The sequence below is a fragment of the Blennius ocellaris genome (genome assembly GCF_963422515.1).
Source record: "Blennius ocellaris genome assembly, chromosome: 11".
Classification (NCBI taxonomy): Eukaryota; Metazoa; Chordata; class Actinopteri; order Blenniiformes; family Blenniidae; genus Blennius; species Blennius ocellaris.
Window position 1 is genome coordinate 21,778,018 of NC_137660.1, and position 16,298 is coordinate 21,794,315.

General features: G+C 43.3%; 1 protein-coding gene across 3 annotated transcripts; it reads right to left on the reverse strand.

The window, feature by feature from the left end:
- Positions 1-50: 50 nt before the first annotated feature.
- On the reverse strand, positions 51-15,558 carry LOC308136209 (unconventional myosin-Va-like). Of its 3 annotated transcripts, XM_080504456.1 has the most exons (40): positions 15,404-15,558; positions 15,038-15,148; positions 13,573-13,744; positions 13,151-13,295; positions 12,865-13,021; positions 12,626-12,769; positions 12,222-12,303; positions 12,023-12,130; positions 11,600-11,706; positions 11,203-11,468; positions 11,045-11,126; positions 10,688-10,828; positions 10,420-10,545; positions 9,798-9,881; positions 9,389-9,514; positions 9,068-9,165; positions 8,863-8,949; positions 8,595-8,703; positions 8,283-8,494; positions 8,028-8,184; positions 6,738-6,977; positions 6,332-6,580; positions 6,014-6,107; positions 5,792-5,934; positions 5,255-5,368; positions 4,852-4,986; positions 4,674-4,730; positions 4,325-4,552; positions 4,111-4,178; positions 3,764-3,838; positions 3,456-3,654; positions 3,163-3,256; positions 2,946-3,089; positions 2,695-2,849; positions 2,509-2,598; positions 2,278-2,428; positions 1,909-2,191; positions 901-1,075; positions 724-804; positions 51-637 (listed from the first exon to the last, which is right to left on the reverse strand). In XM_080504456.1, exons 1-40 carry the CDS (start codon positions 15,428-15,430, stop codon positions 485-487), a joined length of 5,469 nt encoding a protein of 1,822 aa, XP_080360582.1. In that variant the 5' UTR covers positions 15,431-15,558; the 3' UTR covers positions 51-484. The 3 variants fall into 3 exon arrangements, with proteins under 3 accessions (XP_080360582.1, XP_080360583.1, XP_080360584.1); XM_080504457.1 differs by lacking the exons at positions 51-637; positions 724-804; positions 901-1,075; positions 1,909-2,191 and having other exon boundaries at positions 2,289-2,428; positions 2,509-2,545; XM_080504458.1 differs by lacking the exons at positions 51-637; positions 724-804; positions 901-1,075; positions 1,909-2,191; positions 2,278-2,428 and having other exon boundaries at positions 2,589-2,650.
- Between the last annotated feature and the right edge of the window lie 740 nt (positions 15,559-16,298).

Consider the following 16,298-nt stretch of genomic DNA (forward strand, 5'->3'; position numbering starts at 1 on the left):
TGAAGTTCATACAAAGGAAAAGTTTACATTTAAATGAGACACAACAGCAGTTTAACATTGCTCATAAATATATATATTTTTTTTTTTACGAATATCTCCACGGAAACAGTTCAGTTCATAGATCCAAAAACATTTGTATATCTGACACATCAAATATGTGACATTTGCCAAAGTAAACACACATTTCCAGAGTCAATATTAAAACACAATCTTACCTGTGAATATGAGAATGAACCAGAGTCTGCAATATGACCGTGTAAAAAGTGGAAGGTTCTACAAGAGTTGATTCTCCGTTTCTCTTTGGCTTGAGCACTACAAACATGTAAACAGCCTGCTATAGCGTTGTGGATTCCTGCCGCCAAAGCTGGACTTGAAAACACTTCTCCAGGTACGAACGTTGGCGTAAATCCATCTTTGGTGTTTTGTTTTGTTTTTTCTCGCAGTGAACAGAATTCAGAGGTGCAAGTTATCAGGTGCGACTCCGTCAGATTCGACTGAGGAAGCCCAGATTAAGGCTGGCGGGGATCTGAATGGTCTCCAGGGCCACGCAGGACGGCGTGAACTGGAGGGTGACGGAGAAGATCTTCTTGGTGTCCATCATTAAGGTGGAGGGCTCATCTCGGTCTTTCAAAATTGTCTGAAGTGAACAAGCGGCAGAGATGATTATCAATCATATTACCGACAACAAGATCGACAAAGAAACGAGCTTGAAATTCCACTCACTTTAATGGTTGTGATGAAACTGGTGGGCACCCGTTCCTCAAACTCCATCACCGGGGTGTACAAGGTCAACACTTTCACAATCTGCAAAACAAAAACAAAAAAAAACACACAACACTCAGAGGACGAGTGAAACGCCGTGTGTGCAGGTGTTGCTGCGAGGTGCTGCTGATGCTGCACCTGAGCTGTGGTGAGGGCGGTGCACATGGTGCAGATGGCTTGTGCGTCGGCGTCCGTCTTCTTCTTGATCTGCAGAAGTTGTGCGGCCTGTCGGAGCGGCTCCAGATTGTCGGCAGCTCCGCAGCCCGTCAGCTCCCGCTCCGTCAGCCATTCCTCCAACTGCCAAACATTGAACCTGAAGCCAGACGGGCATTAATTGTTGTGTCACTCGATCATTTAGAACATTAGAATCTTACATTTTTTTCCCCCATAAACTTTACAAGGTGCCATAAGCAAACTTTTTTCATTTGAAATGTATATATTTTTTTAATTACAAAATCAGAGCGAACAGCAGTCATGAAGCCGTTTTATCAACTGTGACGTCATTCCACTGGCCTATAACCAACAATACCACTTTGTACCACACGATGGAGTAGTGGGTCACCATAGTGTCTGACACACTTTTTAAATATATAAGATAAAGCTAAAGCTTTCAGCAACCACAACAGTGAATCCATTAAAAAAAAAATCTCAGCACTGACTAGACATTAAAATAACTAATCAATATCAACCACATACATAAAAGTAGAGTAAGACTGAACTTAAAACAACAGACATGATTCTGCAATAGAAAACATTGCATGGTAGCTGGGACAACCAAAGTTAGTTTCTCTTGTGTTCCACAGCTCATTCAAAAAAGGAAATTGTGGTCTAACGAATCTAAATGTAAAATTTTTTTTTATTTTATTTTTTTTTTAATGGAAAAGAAGCACAGCGCTTGCTCTCATGGGAAAAGTCTGGCACATTATAAAAGAGAAACTCCCACAAAGTAAATCCAAGACCAACAAGTTGGCGAAATCCTACATGACACATGATTCCTCTCCAGTATACTGAATGCAGTTCACAGACGGTTAGTAGAAGAGGGAAAACGCCACACAGTGTTAAATGTGGACTTGTTCTTTCTGCATTATAAAATAAAGAAAAGATGGGTTTAAGTCTTTTGCTGTGTGTTTCCCCCCCGAGTGGTACCTGATCTGCAGGCCTTTGGCCCAGGAGCACATGTCCTTCCTCAGCAGCAGGTTGTTGAGTGTCACTGCGCAGATGATGTAATACTGCTGCCTGACCACCTGCTTGATGAGCTCTGGGTCCATGCCATGCTGACTCATGGTGCTGTGGAAGAGGCCGAGGCGCTGCAGGAGGACCTCCACCGTAACGGCGTCCTCTTCGGACGCACTGCTGCGTTTCTTCCTCAGGCCCGTCGGTATGGAGCCCAGCACGCCCTGCACATTGTTGTGCTCCAGCATGCTCGCCACTAGAAAGAAAAAAAAGACACAGGCTGTACATTCATCGCGAACGTTGACACGAGTCGCCACGCCGGGTATGACGACGCTCGCTCACCTATGACGGGCTGCAGGATGTCCTCCGTGCACTTGATTAGCTGACGGTAAATCTGGATTGCCAGGTCACCGAAAACCTGCTGATACTCCGAGAGCTCAAAATTGCTCAGGCACTGCTCGTTCTGCTTGGCGGTGTTGTGTTTCGTGTAGACCTGCAGGCCATCGCAGAGACGTCGCGGGTTAATCCTCGCGGCACATTTAACCGTGAACGTGAACGCCGTTTTAAGCTCACCTCATCCCCACTGTACTGCTTCAGACAGTGCATCAACCTGCACATGTTGGCCAGCCAGAAAGACACCACGTCAAAGTCATTTCCTTTCCTCTACAAAAAATATTATTGGGGAGGGGGAGCAAAAAGAAATTCAAAAAAGAAGCTATGACTTGGATTATTTGGATAGTTTGGCTTCATATACGGCACCTTAATGACTCCTTTGACGCTGCCGATGGTTGAATTCAGCAGATCGCTGACTCTCTGATCGTTGTTGACGCTGTCTGCATATCGTAGGCACATGAAGATGATGTACGCTGGAAGTCCCGGAGTGAAGCTGACGGCGACGCCGCGAGGCTTCAGATCTGGAAAGAATGCCGAAATTTAACAGGCAGACGCGACACAACTGTGGAGAAATAGAAAATTGCGTGCACGACTTGAGGTTTTTTGGGGGGGGTTACCTGTGACCAGATTCTTCAGCAGGCGGTTTTCCTCTCCCTGTTTGTATTTCAACATGCCTTGATACTCCTTCTCCTTGCGCGTGATCTGTACTGTTCTGACCGGAGGGTTCATCATGGAGGCGGTGTACCTTTGCTGAAGGCTCGCTAAAGACAACAGGACCATGTAAGAAAATTATAGTAATAATACAACGCCAGGAGACGCGTTCCACGTGATTACCTTCATAATCGTCTACTTTTTTCTGGTAAAATTTAAGTTGTTTTTTCAACTTCCGTATGGTTTTGTCTTGTCTTTCCCCGTCCTCCAGTAGTTCCTACAAGAACAGCAAGATGTTGATGAATGGCAGAGACAAGTGGATGTTGCAAGAAAGAAAGAAAAAAAAAAAAACACCACCAGGCCAACATGACTAACATTTACATTGGCAGAGCGCTGCTTTGTGAAATCAACACCACAGTGACTTGATAAACGGATGAGTAAAATCTCTCCAGGGTGTGGACGGCGGGCAGACTCACCAGGTTCTCCTTGGTGAGACGCGTGATCTCGTGTTTAAGGCTCGCCTCAATTCGGGCGTCTTCCGGTAAGAGGAGGCTCTGAGCAAAAAGCTTTTGCTGCTGCTCCTTTTCACCCTTTAACTTGTTTACCTCCCCGGAGAGCTTCTTCAGCTTCTCAATGTGAACGTGTTCCTGCTCGCGCATCTGGCACTCCAGAATCCTTCAACCATGGACAGACGCAGATTCATTCGATTGTTGACATATTCAGATGACAGACGAAATGTTTTCAGCTTTGTAGTGCGTTAAGTTTAATTCGGGGGGGAAATTACCTGTTGGTCTCTTTCAAGCCTTCATAAGCGAGCCAGAGCTCTCCATCTTCATTCAGAGTGTGAATGTCTGTGGATCTGAGGAGGATGATCAACACTGATTAATCTGGGACGACATGCAAGTGAAAGTTTGATGTTATGATGGTAAAACCACGAGGGAAGGATCCTTCAAAATACACAGTTATGTTCTGTACAGCAACAATTTGTCATGTTCAAGATGTGAGTAAGAGTTAAAAAAAAAAAAAAAAAAAAAAAGAAGTAAAATAATAAATGTGAGGTGCTTTGGTGCTATAACACTTTGAGAAGTTTATTTCATCTGAGGAATTCAGGGATTATGCCCATGACCTTACCTGCTAACATCTTGAAACGAGGGAATTTCACTGAGATCTAAACTCACGACTTCTCCGAGAGCAGAGTCCTGGCAGTCGGGCACAAAAAAAACAAAACAAAAAAAACAACAACAACAACATTATTACATTATGTATCCCATATTTCACTTTTACACTAAATCCTCTTGACAAATGTCGAAGCTGAATTCAATCCATCCAAAATGTGGTTTCTCACCTTGTGTTTCAGAGCCTCCTGGCGGACCATGTGCGAGCGAAGAAGCAGCACCTCCTCTTTTCGCATCTCCAGCTCCTCGTTTGACGAGCTGAGCTGGTCCAGCAGTATGCTGTAGGGCCCAGAGCCAGGCGCAGGGGGCGCTGCATCACTATTCTCACTGGTCAGAGACTTTCGCAGCTCATTCAGGTCCTGCTTCAGTTTCTTGTTCTCGTTCTCAAGTTCTTGCCGCTGACATGAAAGCGTTTCCAGAAATGACAAAAATGATTATTTTATCCAAAAAAGGTAAAGTACTTTCTAAATTCTCAATGAATGTTGGAATTAATGTTGAATATTAAAAAGAAAATCCCACCTTCAGTGTCTCCAGGTCCAGTTCTACCCTGCCAACGGAGTTCTTCTTTTCCTCCTCCTTTGGGAAAAAAAGCAAACAAAACACATTGTAAACATTGAATACGCAACTAAAGATAAATAATTGCATAATACAACACAGCTTCTTTCATATTTCTGGGAAAAAATGTCCCTTTTCATACTTTTGCCTTTTCTTGCTGAGCCTCCTCTTTTTTATCCAGCTGCTCCAACAGGGACTGTTTGTCCTGCTCCAGCTCCGTCACTCTTCTCTGGAACTTCAAAAGGATTGGCAGGTCCACGGCGGCCTTAGTCTCATCCTAAAAACAAATACAGCAAGCACTGGCGACAAGTCCCTTCACAAACTAACTGGAACGCTGCACTAATAGGATTAAACCTCGGACAGAGCCAGGAAACCGGGTTTTCCCACATTGTACTGTCATTTCATAAACACGCATTATGTGAGGAATTTCTGATAAACTACCAGATATTCTCATCATCAGCTGCAGCCGTTTGAAACGCGACTCTGCATTTTCTGCGCCGATAATGAATTCAACCCCGCAGGCGGCGGGGGATTCTCTTCCGTACCTCTGGTGGAGGAGAAATGTCTTCATCTCCCGTGGAGCACAGACTCTCGCTGAACTCGGATGAATTGCTGCTGTAGTTGGAGTCTGTCCTCTTGTGACTGAGCTTCCGTGAACTCTGAGGAGGACGACGAAGCATGATTCATAATGACATTACAACATTAGTTACACCGACACTGATGACTTAATGAAGATTAATCAATTCTTAGTGCATTAATCACATATTTAAACAAGGTACAGCATGTAAAATTTAAGCAATGCCAATCTTGAACATTTGGTGGTACAGCAAGTTTAAAAAAAAACTAAAAAAAAACGAGTTTGCCACTGGTGTGTTCACTATCCAATCTGGCAAGGTAGACGGAATGCTGGGTTTAGAAGACAGAAAAAGTTGGGTGAAGCTGCACAGCTTGACATCTTCCGTATCTTTATTTACAGCAAAACACACGACTGTGTTTTAGTAACTGTGTTTTCTTATAAAACCTCAAACAAACTATTGTTAACAAACAGTCACATAGTGAAAAACAAATCAAAGTTCTCTCACAATGTTGAAATCCATTTCCTCCTGCAGGTCTTTGTGTCTCTCCTCCAGATGCAGATGTTCACTCAGCAGATTTTGGTAGCGAGAACGCTCCTCAGCCAAGTTCTTCTCCAGATGTTTGGTGTTCTCATTGTTGGTTTTGATGTCTGAGACAGAGTACATGTGATAAGGCATTTTAAATTCAGTCATTACAAGTGATTCTTGAAGGTGTTCAAAGTTCAGTACCTGTCAGCTCCTGGTCCTGTTCTAGGATTTGCTTGTTCAGTTCATCGATGTTGCTCTTCAGCAAGTTATTCTTCATATTAAGCTCATCTACCACCTGTTGAGAATCCATTATCGTGCGTTTTTAGTCAATATTTCCATTAGCACCAATGAAAACAACGTTTCTGAAGTGCTTTGACAATTAAGAAGCAACAATTATGGACATTAAAGCCCTGCTTTGGAAACAGAAAGAAAATTAGGCACATATATAAATCATGCGGGACCCAACAGACATTAACTGAAACATCATTGCAATATAAAACTTTCAGTTTCCCGGCCTACCTGCTGCGTCTGCTCCTTGTAGACACTCGTCTGCTCTTCCAGGTCGTCTTTCTCCTTGCGGGTGACTTCCAGTTCGTGCTGAAGGAAGGTGAGCTGCTCCAGCAGCGAGGGAAGTTTCTCCGCCTTGATTCTGGTCTCTTGTTCCAATTTCCGAAGATTCTCGATCTCTCTGTACTGTTTGTCTCTGTCCGCAGTCAGAGTCTTCGTCACGGCACTCATCCTCTCACTGAGCTCTCTGTTGTCCTTGTGCTGCAGGGCCAAGAATCGTACGCACATGATCATCATGTGATATCAAAACTCCCAATGACCTAATGGCTTATCGGCATTCTTTTTATTGCTGGAATTCAAAGTAAACAAGTACGTAGCACACATATGATTCTACATTAAGGCTTCACAAGTTGCTGACCTGCTCATTGATCTTGTGCTGCAGCTGCAGGATCTTGTTCTCCATGCCGACGTTGAGTTTCTTGAAGTGCTCCACCGAGCGCGCCTCCACTTTCAGCTTCTTCAAGTCCGCCCTGGCCCTCATGCGACGCACACAGCTCTGCAGCAAGACGACGGCAGCCACGACGCGTCTGCAACGCCGCCTGGCCAGCCAACCTCTCACCCACTTCTGAATGACCACCGTCCTTTGCTCGAACATCATCTGCCACGACAAACGCACTCATTGAGATTTTAGTTTCAAAGTAAAACAAAAGCTAGAAAGACGTGCAATTCATTGTGTAGAGAGGTTTAGCATTTGTATGAACAAAAACAGACTTTGACACGCTCCATTTTGTAAATACAAGTTTCATTAATAGGATTTGTTAGGATGGAACATTGAAAAGATGAAGACGTTTCAGCTCAGAGTCTCGTGTGCGGCATAAAATAATGAGCAGGTCTCTGACAGCAAGGCTTCGTCAACTAAAAATAGTGCACATGTTATTGTCCCTTTTAGACTTTGAGTATTAAATATACTCCAAAAAAATTTAATTTATTGTTGGATGTTAGATTGATTATACATTGATGCATGTGTGCTTATCATGTTTTAAGATCATTTGAAATAATAAATAATATAAAAAGGAAACTGATCATATTATATTGATACTATGACTCAAGGATTGTAATGAATGAATGACAACTTGTCCTAAGAACCTAGAAAACACCAGGGGAACCTATTTTTGAGAAATGGGAGTCTTCGTACCCAGTCTGAAGTGAAGCTTTGAGCATGAAATAGTGAGGAAAACAAATTAATTCCTGTATTCGGCCTACAAATGAAGTAACAACACATGGTTTTCATCAGATTTGAATTCATGCCTTTTAAAAAAATAAATTACTCATGTTTAGATTAGCTTGGACAAAGATTGAGCGACCACTTTGACAATAGATTGATGTCACTTGCTTGGGATAGTGTCAACTAAACTAAACTAAACTAAACTGAACTAAATGCTGTTTACAAAAAAACGGAATAATTAGTATTTTCTATAAACGCAAATAGAAACGATCAAAAACAACGTGTCTCAGTTTCAAATTAAGTCTCTCATTTTACAGTTTGATCCATAAAAGTTAAGTGTGAAAAGTTTGTTTCCTTCGCTAAAATACACAGTAAAGCCACAATATTATCACCATACAGATGAATAAGTGATTTTCCAACAATGATTTGAGCTCCAGTATAAAATACGTTGAACCCGGTCACAAAAAAAAAAAAAAAAGTTACCTTATAGTATTTCTTCCTGGCCACGTAGGTCCTCCAGAGGGACTGAATAGCGATGGCGGCAGAGCGCTGCTGCTGGTATCGTCTCCTTTGTGCCCACATTCGCACATTGCGCTGAATGATAACAGCGGCAATGGTTCGCCGCAGAAACTTGACGTAGCTGTCAGAAAGGACACATTTGTAGGAACATGTTTGAGACTGTGTAGGTCGCTTGAGAAAAGCTGCTTGGTGTTACTTTTGCTCGGCGTCTCGACTCACCAGCGGGCCTGGTGACCCCGGACGTGTTTCTGAATGGTGACGGCAGACTCTCTCATCCTCAGGTATTTCTTGCGGGCCAGAAAACAGCGGATGGTTTTCTGGATGCGGACGCAGGCCATACGCAGCTTGTCAGAACGCAGCTTCTCCAAATAGGCCACTTGGCCGGCCCTGAAGAAGATTTTGTTTTTGCCAAACTGGTACTTCTCCTCGTCCTTGGAGTAAAGTGCAAAACACCAAATTGAGGTTTTATCGTTTGTGAAGGTTATGTTGATTTTACCTTTATGGGATGACTTTTATGCAAATTAAACAGACCTGGATGAGCTTTTCCAGAAGGTTTTTGCACGTTTGCTTTCTATCGGGAAGAGCATCTTTTTGCTTCATGAGGACTCGGTAACGATTAAAAAATTCCTGATAGGTCCACCTGAAAAAAAAAAATCACATTATTCTACAGTATTCCACAAAAGTTAAAAAGATAAATATCAACACTTTTATTACATTTTCACTCTTGCACAGTTACCGTACATGAGCCAAGTTGTATTTAGGTTTAGGTCTAAACTGAATCATGCTGCTGAGGCGTCACCTGGATGGGAATCCTGCAGCTGAGATCCGGATCGTTTCGAGGATTCCACAGGCTCGGAGCTGCTGCACTGCTCTCACGGGATCTAGCCTTCACAGAAAATAACAAAAAGAAAACAATCTCAAACATCTTTTCATGTCTTGGGTTGGGGTTTTTTTCCCCACTGGCTGAATGACATCAGCATGAAAGTGTAAGAAATCCTGCTCACGTGAATGGAGCTTTGTGGTCGTTGGGTTTGATGCAGCGTACATAGTGAGGGGTCGTAGCGTTCAGGGTGTCCATCAGCAAATGTAGTGACTGTCGAAACTAAAAGACATAATGATTAATCGAATAAACCGAGTTAAAAGAGAATATCAACCGCCTATTTTGATTGTTGTTGGATGTATATAGCTCAAAGGCAACAAAAACACTTACCAGCTGGAATAAAATTATAAATGCATTTACAAATTGTCACATTAATGATTCATCTTCAGGGTTTCTTGAGGGACTAGGACATGCAACTCTTCCACAATGAGATAAAGCTCCTCACCTGCAGTCCAACAGTCTTCCTATTATCCTTCTGAGTCGGACCCACTCTTCCACCGGTGCCACTTTTTTTGTTTGGGGAACTGGATGCTTTGTCATCGTCCTCAAACAGCTTGAGCAGCAAATTAAACTGAAAACAGATTTTTTTTTTGAGCAACAAAAGAAAAAGTGAAAACTGAACAGCAGGTGGCAGTATTTTCAATCCAACGCCCATAGGTGGTGCACTTCCTCCAATAGTTTTGGCTGAACAATTCCAGGGATTGCTGCCCATGAACTTCCAGCACATTATGATTTAGTAGTTGCTTGCTTCGGGGCTTCTTGGCAGCGGGAAAGGTCCTGACATATGATTCTTACTCCCAGTGAGAATCATGTCAGGTGAGACTAGATCAACAGAAGAATGCACATTATCTTACCTTGCTCTTTTTCAAAACGTTTATCTGCTCCTCATTGACCGTGTCCTTGTTTTTCTCCAGGAAGCCCACACACTGGTACTCCACCTAGACATAAAAAAAAAAAAAAAAGACCAGATCAGACAGGGCTCTTTGGATAAAAGAGTAAAGACTATAATAATCCAGAGGATGAAGTAGGCTGCCCACAGTGGTTTAACATTTCTAAGTACTCGCCACACATTGCTGCCATTGGCATGGATAGAGTAACATACCATTTATACCACAGTTTTCACGCTCAAGTTAGATGAATAACTGACTGATTTATACTATTTGTTTTCCACGCTGCTTGTTTAGCTCAGGCTCATGTGGAGCTGGCACCCATTCCAGCACACACAGGAGACACATGGTGAGTTTTCCCTCGGAGTCGTCACACAATGCTGAGCAAAAGTCGTGTACGTACACACACTCGTGTGTAACAACCGAAAACACAGTGATCCAGACTGAACCATGGTTTGTATCGGTGGGGAAAAAAAAAAAAACAAACAACCAAAAAAAAAAACCTCAACACTCTGTTAACAAATTCCTTCAACACCCATGAACGACTTTTTATTGAGCTGTGTTAACCACCGGGGCCTTGGCGTCTCACCTTGTCAGCAAAGTGGTGGATGATGAAAGCTCTGTTGGATAATCTGGGTTTATCGAAGTGAGCATTCTGCTTCAGGAGGGTGTTGTAGAGTTTCTGTGCCCATGTGTCGTCAGAGCCTTTGGGCATCTGTGGAAAGAGGAAACGCTGACACATCACTTAGTCATAGCATTACTCACAACCTCCAAACATGTTGTGGTGGAGGCTCCGGGAAGTAACCAAAAAAATAAAAAGGTCTTTCAGAAAGTAGAAAATAGAAACGACATTAGACCTTGCACTCCTCATCCAGGAGGTCCAGGACGCCAAGTTTGGCCTCGATGAGGTTGATGCACGGCTGGTTGTCGTAGAAGTCAATGAGCGTCCACGGGATCTCTTCTTTCATGTACTCCTCTTGCTCCAGTTTGAAGACGTGCTGGAGGGACAAGTAGTGGACATGTAGTCAGTTGTCAGACGACCACAATTATTCAAAGGTCTCCAATTTGTGACTTTGCATGGCAGCGTACTAGACGGTATGTTTTGAAGAATATCACAATAATACAAAGAAATTCAACGTACACCTATTTGCATGAGCCTTGTATGATGAGAAAGCTGAAAACAAATGTGTTGAACGTGGAAACAAAACAAATACCATGTTGAACTGCTGCTGGAGCTTCTCGTTGGCATAATTGATGCAGAACTGCTCAAAGCTGTTGACGTCAAACGTTTCAAACCTGAAGAAACACACAAAAACATTTAAGTTCAAACAATCCCACTCAGCGTCGCGAGCAAAAAGTGACGACAACGCACCCGTAAATGTCGAGCACGCCGATGAAGGAGCGTTGCTTCACCGCAGATTTTAAGGCCACATTGATGCTGTTCACGATCCAGCTGAAGAGTCTGGCGTAAACGTGCTTGGCGAGGGCGTCGCGACCGTTGAGCGCATTCATTTTGGACACGGGCTTGACGTAGGTCTCCGTGGTGGTCTTGAGTTTTTTGTGACACAGCCAGTGAGCCATGTCGTCGCAGGACACCCCCACGAGCTCAGAGAAAACCACCAAGTGAACATTATCTGGCTGGAAACAACAACAACAACAACATTCATGGCGATAACACAGACCAAGTCCTGCTCGCACCTCAGACATAAAACAAGTTTAAAAAAAAAAAAAAAAAAAAATATGGAAAATATCTGGGTGTGGGCGTTTACCACGATGCTGCATCTGTCTGACGTCTGTTCTTTCACCTCCACGTTGCTGAGATGGAGAATCGCTGAAAGAATCTGGTAAATCTCCATTTGATCACTCTCACCGACTCCTACAATGAAATGGAGCAAACGTGGAAATTATTTTTGATAAACGAATACGATAATGATGAATCAAGATGTACAGGCGCATATCAAAAACTTCTCAAATCTTGCATCAATTGTTAAGAGAATTGATCCTTTATAGCTCAGAAGTCATGAGGATCAAAAATGCATAATGTCAGAATATTATAAAAAATTTCAGATTTTTTTTTTTGTCATACATGTGAATGTAAAAACTGACGAATCAATGAACTTTTTAATGTCATGCTATTCTTTTAGAGAGGCGCCTGTACATGCAAATTGCGCTGAAATGCACTGGACTCTCACCCAATAAAGAGAAAGCCCTCCTGGTGTTCCACATCTCTTTGGCATCATCGACTCCATCGATGACGGGGCTCTGGCCCTGGTTCGTGTAGTGAAAGTCTTCTGCGCAGCCTTCAAAACATTCACCAATAGATTTCTGCATTAATCTTATACATCTGTTTGTATGACACGTATTTTGCTACGATTGTCGAGGAGTACATACCTAACTTGAAGGTTTTAAACTCCGGTAAGTGTGAAGAGGCACACAGCTGGTAGAATATATGATAGTTCCTTTCACTTTGGGCCTAAAAAAAGAAGTGTGGGAATATGCCAAATGGTAAGAGCAATTTCTTTCTGAACTCACATTCACTGGCAGGATTAAACTACATTAAAATGTCTTATGGATGCTTGATAAAAAGGTGCCAAGAGTCCAAGGCCAGACGGGCTCGCGTGTTTAAGTTGTTTGCGTCTCCGCATGTTAAACATGACACAAACATGAGAGTGTTTCTAATCCATTTAGCGTGAAGAAAAAATGCCGAATATAGAGGGATCAGAAGGGCCACGTCCAGACAATGAAGGCAGTCACCTAAAGGCACGCGTGTAAAATCAATCCCGCTGAAAATTTACCTGAAACACAACTCTGGACTTCTCCAGTAAGTAGGTTCTCATGTTCGCCCCAATTATGCAGTGCTTCTTGTCAAATCCAATCTCGATGTATTTCCCAAAGCGGCTGCTGTTGTCATTTCTGGTGGTCTTGGCGTTTCCCAGAGCCTGAGCAAAACACACAAAACAGGCATGTTTGCGTATCGGTGGCATCGGTTAATAAAGCGACTCTTGTCTGACTTCTCTGCCGCGTTGGACGTTACCTCCATTATGGGGTTGGAAGCGAGGACTCGCTCCTCCACGTTGGCCTCCCCCGAGGAGCAGCTGACCGTGGCGAAGTAGCGCATCGCGTACTTGGCGGAGACGGTCTTCCCGGCACCAGACTCCCCGCTCACTATGATGGACTGATTCCTTTCATCCCTGCATGAACACGAGACGGCATGCCGACCAAGCGTCAAGACGAGAAGCGACTCCTGACGATCGCCGCAGAAGGAACGATCACTAAACCTGCGCTAAAAAAAAAAAAAAGTATTTTAAGAGTCTTAAAACCTGGCCATCTGCTTGTATGCCTCCTCTGCAACTGCGAAGATATGGGGGTCCATATCCCCCATGTTTTGGCCACTGTAGGCGTTAATGATGTCGGCCTCATAGATGGGCAGGCTCTCGTAAGGATTGATGGCAACCAGAACGATACCTGCAGTCCACAAGGAGATAAAAGTCACATAAAACATCATTAAAAAAAAAAAACCTTCCTTATCTGAATAAATGAGTCAAACTGATCAACACTGAATATTCTATGTAGCAATTATGAGTCCATTAGTCCGGAAGCTTGTTCTACTTTTAGAGCTGTATTCCTTTAAAAGCAGCCTGCCGTGCAATAAACGGCATGATGAGCGATGATAGCGTGTACAGCGAGCGACGCTCCAAAGTCTACTGTGACGGCGACAGCGTGAGTCAAAGGAGAGCTTTACCACAATATGTGTAAATCAGCTTGGAGTCGATAAAGCGCACTTTAAGGTTGTGCAGCACTGCTGGCTCATGGAGGTAGCTGAGGGCGGTGAGGTCATTTTCCCCCACCAGGATGTTGGGGTTTCTCAACGGCAGCAGGTCGTTGGTTTTAGGGTCGAGTTTGTGCTCCACTTTCTGGAAAGAGTCAAGAGGGTGGTCAACTCACTTCACTGGGGGAACGCTCGAAAGGAGCCGGGATCTGGACAAACAGATTAGTTGTGATCTGAAAGAAAAATAATAATACACGAGCCACATACAAACTATTATACCTTACTTCGCCAACACATTCCCACCAGACATGTATATAATTAAACAAACGTTTAAAAAAAAAAAATGACAAAAGGCTCAAATGAAAGCAATACTTTTAAGAATTTAACAGGAGAAAAACTGAACCTTTGAATCCATTAGTGTCAGAGTGTGTTCTCCTTTTTTGTCTATTAGGATATCATTTTGAAAGAAACTGAAGAGAATACTTTAGAGAGCTGGAAAAAGAAATGTCTGGGATATTATGTACCCATAGAAAAGTCTGAGAAGGACTCTGGTGCTGAGGTACTGTGAGGCATGTGTTCACGGGAATACTGCCGAATTTGAAAGTAGCATGTTGGAATTAAAGACTTGTGCCTTTGTGTATAAATGTGTGGAGGGTGATGTTTTATCATCGCTTGACACAATTCTCGTCAACTCGGTTTAAAGGCGCCTTTACTTCTGTTGGCAAAAGATTGCAAGTAAAACCTTGCGGCAAACGCCGTGGAATAATTGTGAAACACAGAGACATGTAACAAAAATAAAAACAAGAAAATATTTAGTTTACCATGAAAAAAAGGTTAGTTGCATCTCCATTTGAAGCTTACAACCAGCCCCCTGGGCTCCGTCTGTTCATGTTCACTGGTGATAATTGACTGACCTTATTTCCATACCTGCTGTGCATGCCCTAACTCAACATCACCGCTGCAGGAAGGGTGAAAGGAAAACTTCTTAGGCACCTTTCGGGAGATACGTCAGCCTTTCCAAACCACACACACACACACACACACACACACACACACACACACACACACACACACACACACACACACACACACACACACACACACACACACACACACACACACACACACACACACACACACACACACACACACACACACACACACACACACACACACACACACACACACACGCACACACACACACACACACACACACACACACACGGTGCTCGCCTTGCCAGAGAAGTCGTGTGCAAACAACACAGCTGCCTTGAATAATCCTTCACACAAACCCAAATGGGGGATTCATGGAGCTCTGTTGTCTGTGCAGAGAAGTGTGTGTGTTTGTTTGTTTGTTTGACAGACAGACATTTGCAGCTCTGTGTGAGAGAGAGATTATAGAGGGGGGGGGGGCAGATGAGGACTCGGAGGGTCTCACCGTTCCGTCCTCCAGCTGCAGACACAACGTCAGGTCGCCAGGACTGTAATCTTTGAGCAGCTCTGCTGGCTTCCACACTTCTTCTGCATGTGGCAGCCATACACGGGCATGCTGATGGACAAGAGAGAGAGAGAGAGACAGGGTCAGACCCGTTCTGCACCGTTAAAATAGAACCACTGCACCCTGGAATATTACAGAAGATAAGTCCGGACATCATGAAGTCCGTTTTTTTTTTTTTTTTTTTAATAATCAGGTTAACATTTTAAACTGGCAGAAGTAAGACGATCGGTAATGTCCATCACTACTGTGAATATCTAACTTTAGCTGCCACCGCTCAAAACTCAAAAGTTTTTGAAGTTGTCCTACCTTGGAGTAAAGTTCCGAGGCTGCCATGTCGTTCCAAAGCTTCTCCTCTGAGCGCCTTCAGGGAGCCGCTCTGCCCGCAGACGCCAACATTTCTTCGTTTTGTTTTTTTTTCTGAGAGAGAAAAAAAAAAGTTTCCTGGGCTCCTCAGCTGAGCTCCGTTCTCTCTCAGGTCAGATTCAAACTGTTGCCAGGCGGCTGGCGGCTGCGCCTGCCCGGACACGCTAGGTTGCTCTGTGCGTCCCAACAGTCGCGCGCCTCGCGTGCCTCCCAGCGGCCAAACGCGCTCGTGGCACCAAAAAGGCTGCGTCCCAATCCTGAGGAGAAACAAAACACACCGCTTCCCTAATACCTATCCTCTTCACTCCCTCGTCCAGGGCTGTGCAACTTTTAACACCAAAAGAGCCATTTTTTTGTCTCTTCCCACCAAAGTCACTTTTAACTGGAGCCACAAAATATGTTTGACCATTAAAATGAGGCTGACACCCGCTTCTAATGTTTTAGAAATATAAACTTTGTCTTATGTTGCATTTATGGACTTTAAATTACAAGTTTAGAATGGTAAACTTTTCATTACATCTTCAACTGTTTTTGGAGCTGATTTGAGAGTTTTCAGCCTTCTTTTAAAGCATTTGTATTATTTTATTTGTCATTTTAGAGGTTTAAATCTTGGCTCTTTGTGTTCTGTGTGTTTATCCCCCACTCAATTTTTAAGCTTTTTTTCCTGTTACAAATCCATTTTAGTTGTTTTTTTTTTTTTTTAAAGCTGTTTAAGCAGCTTTTCCCCCCGTTTCTTGTGGTTTTAGCTTTTTGCCCTCACTTTAGTTCTTTTTAGCCAAGACAAATGACATTCTGCATAGATATGAAAATAAAATGTTTAAGGTATAATTGTTTTTGA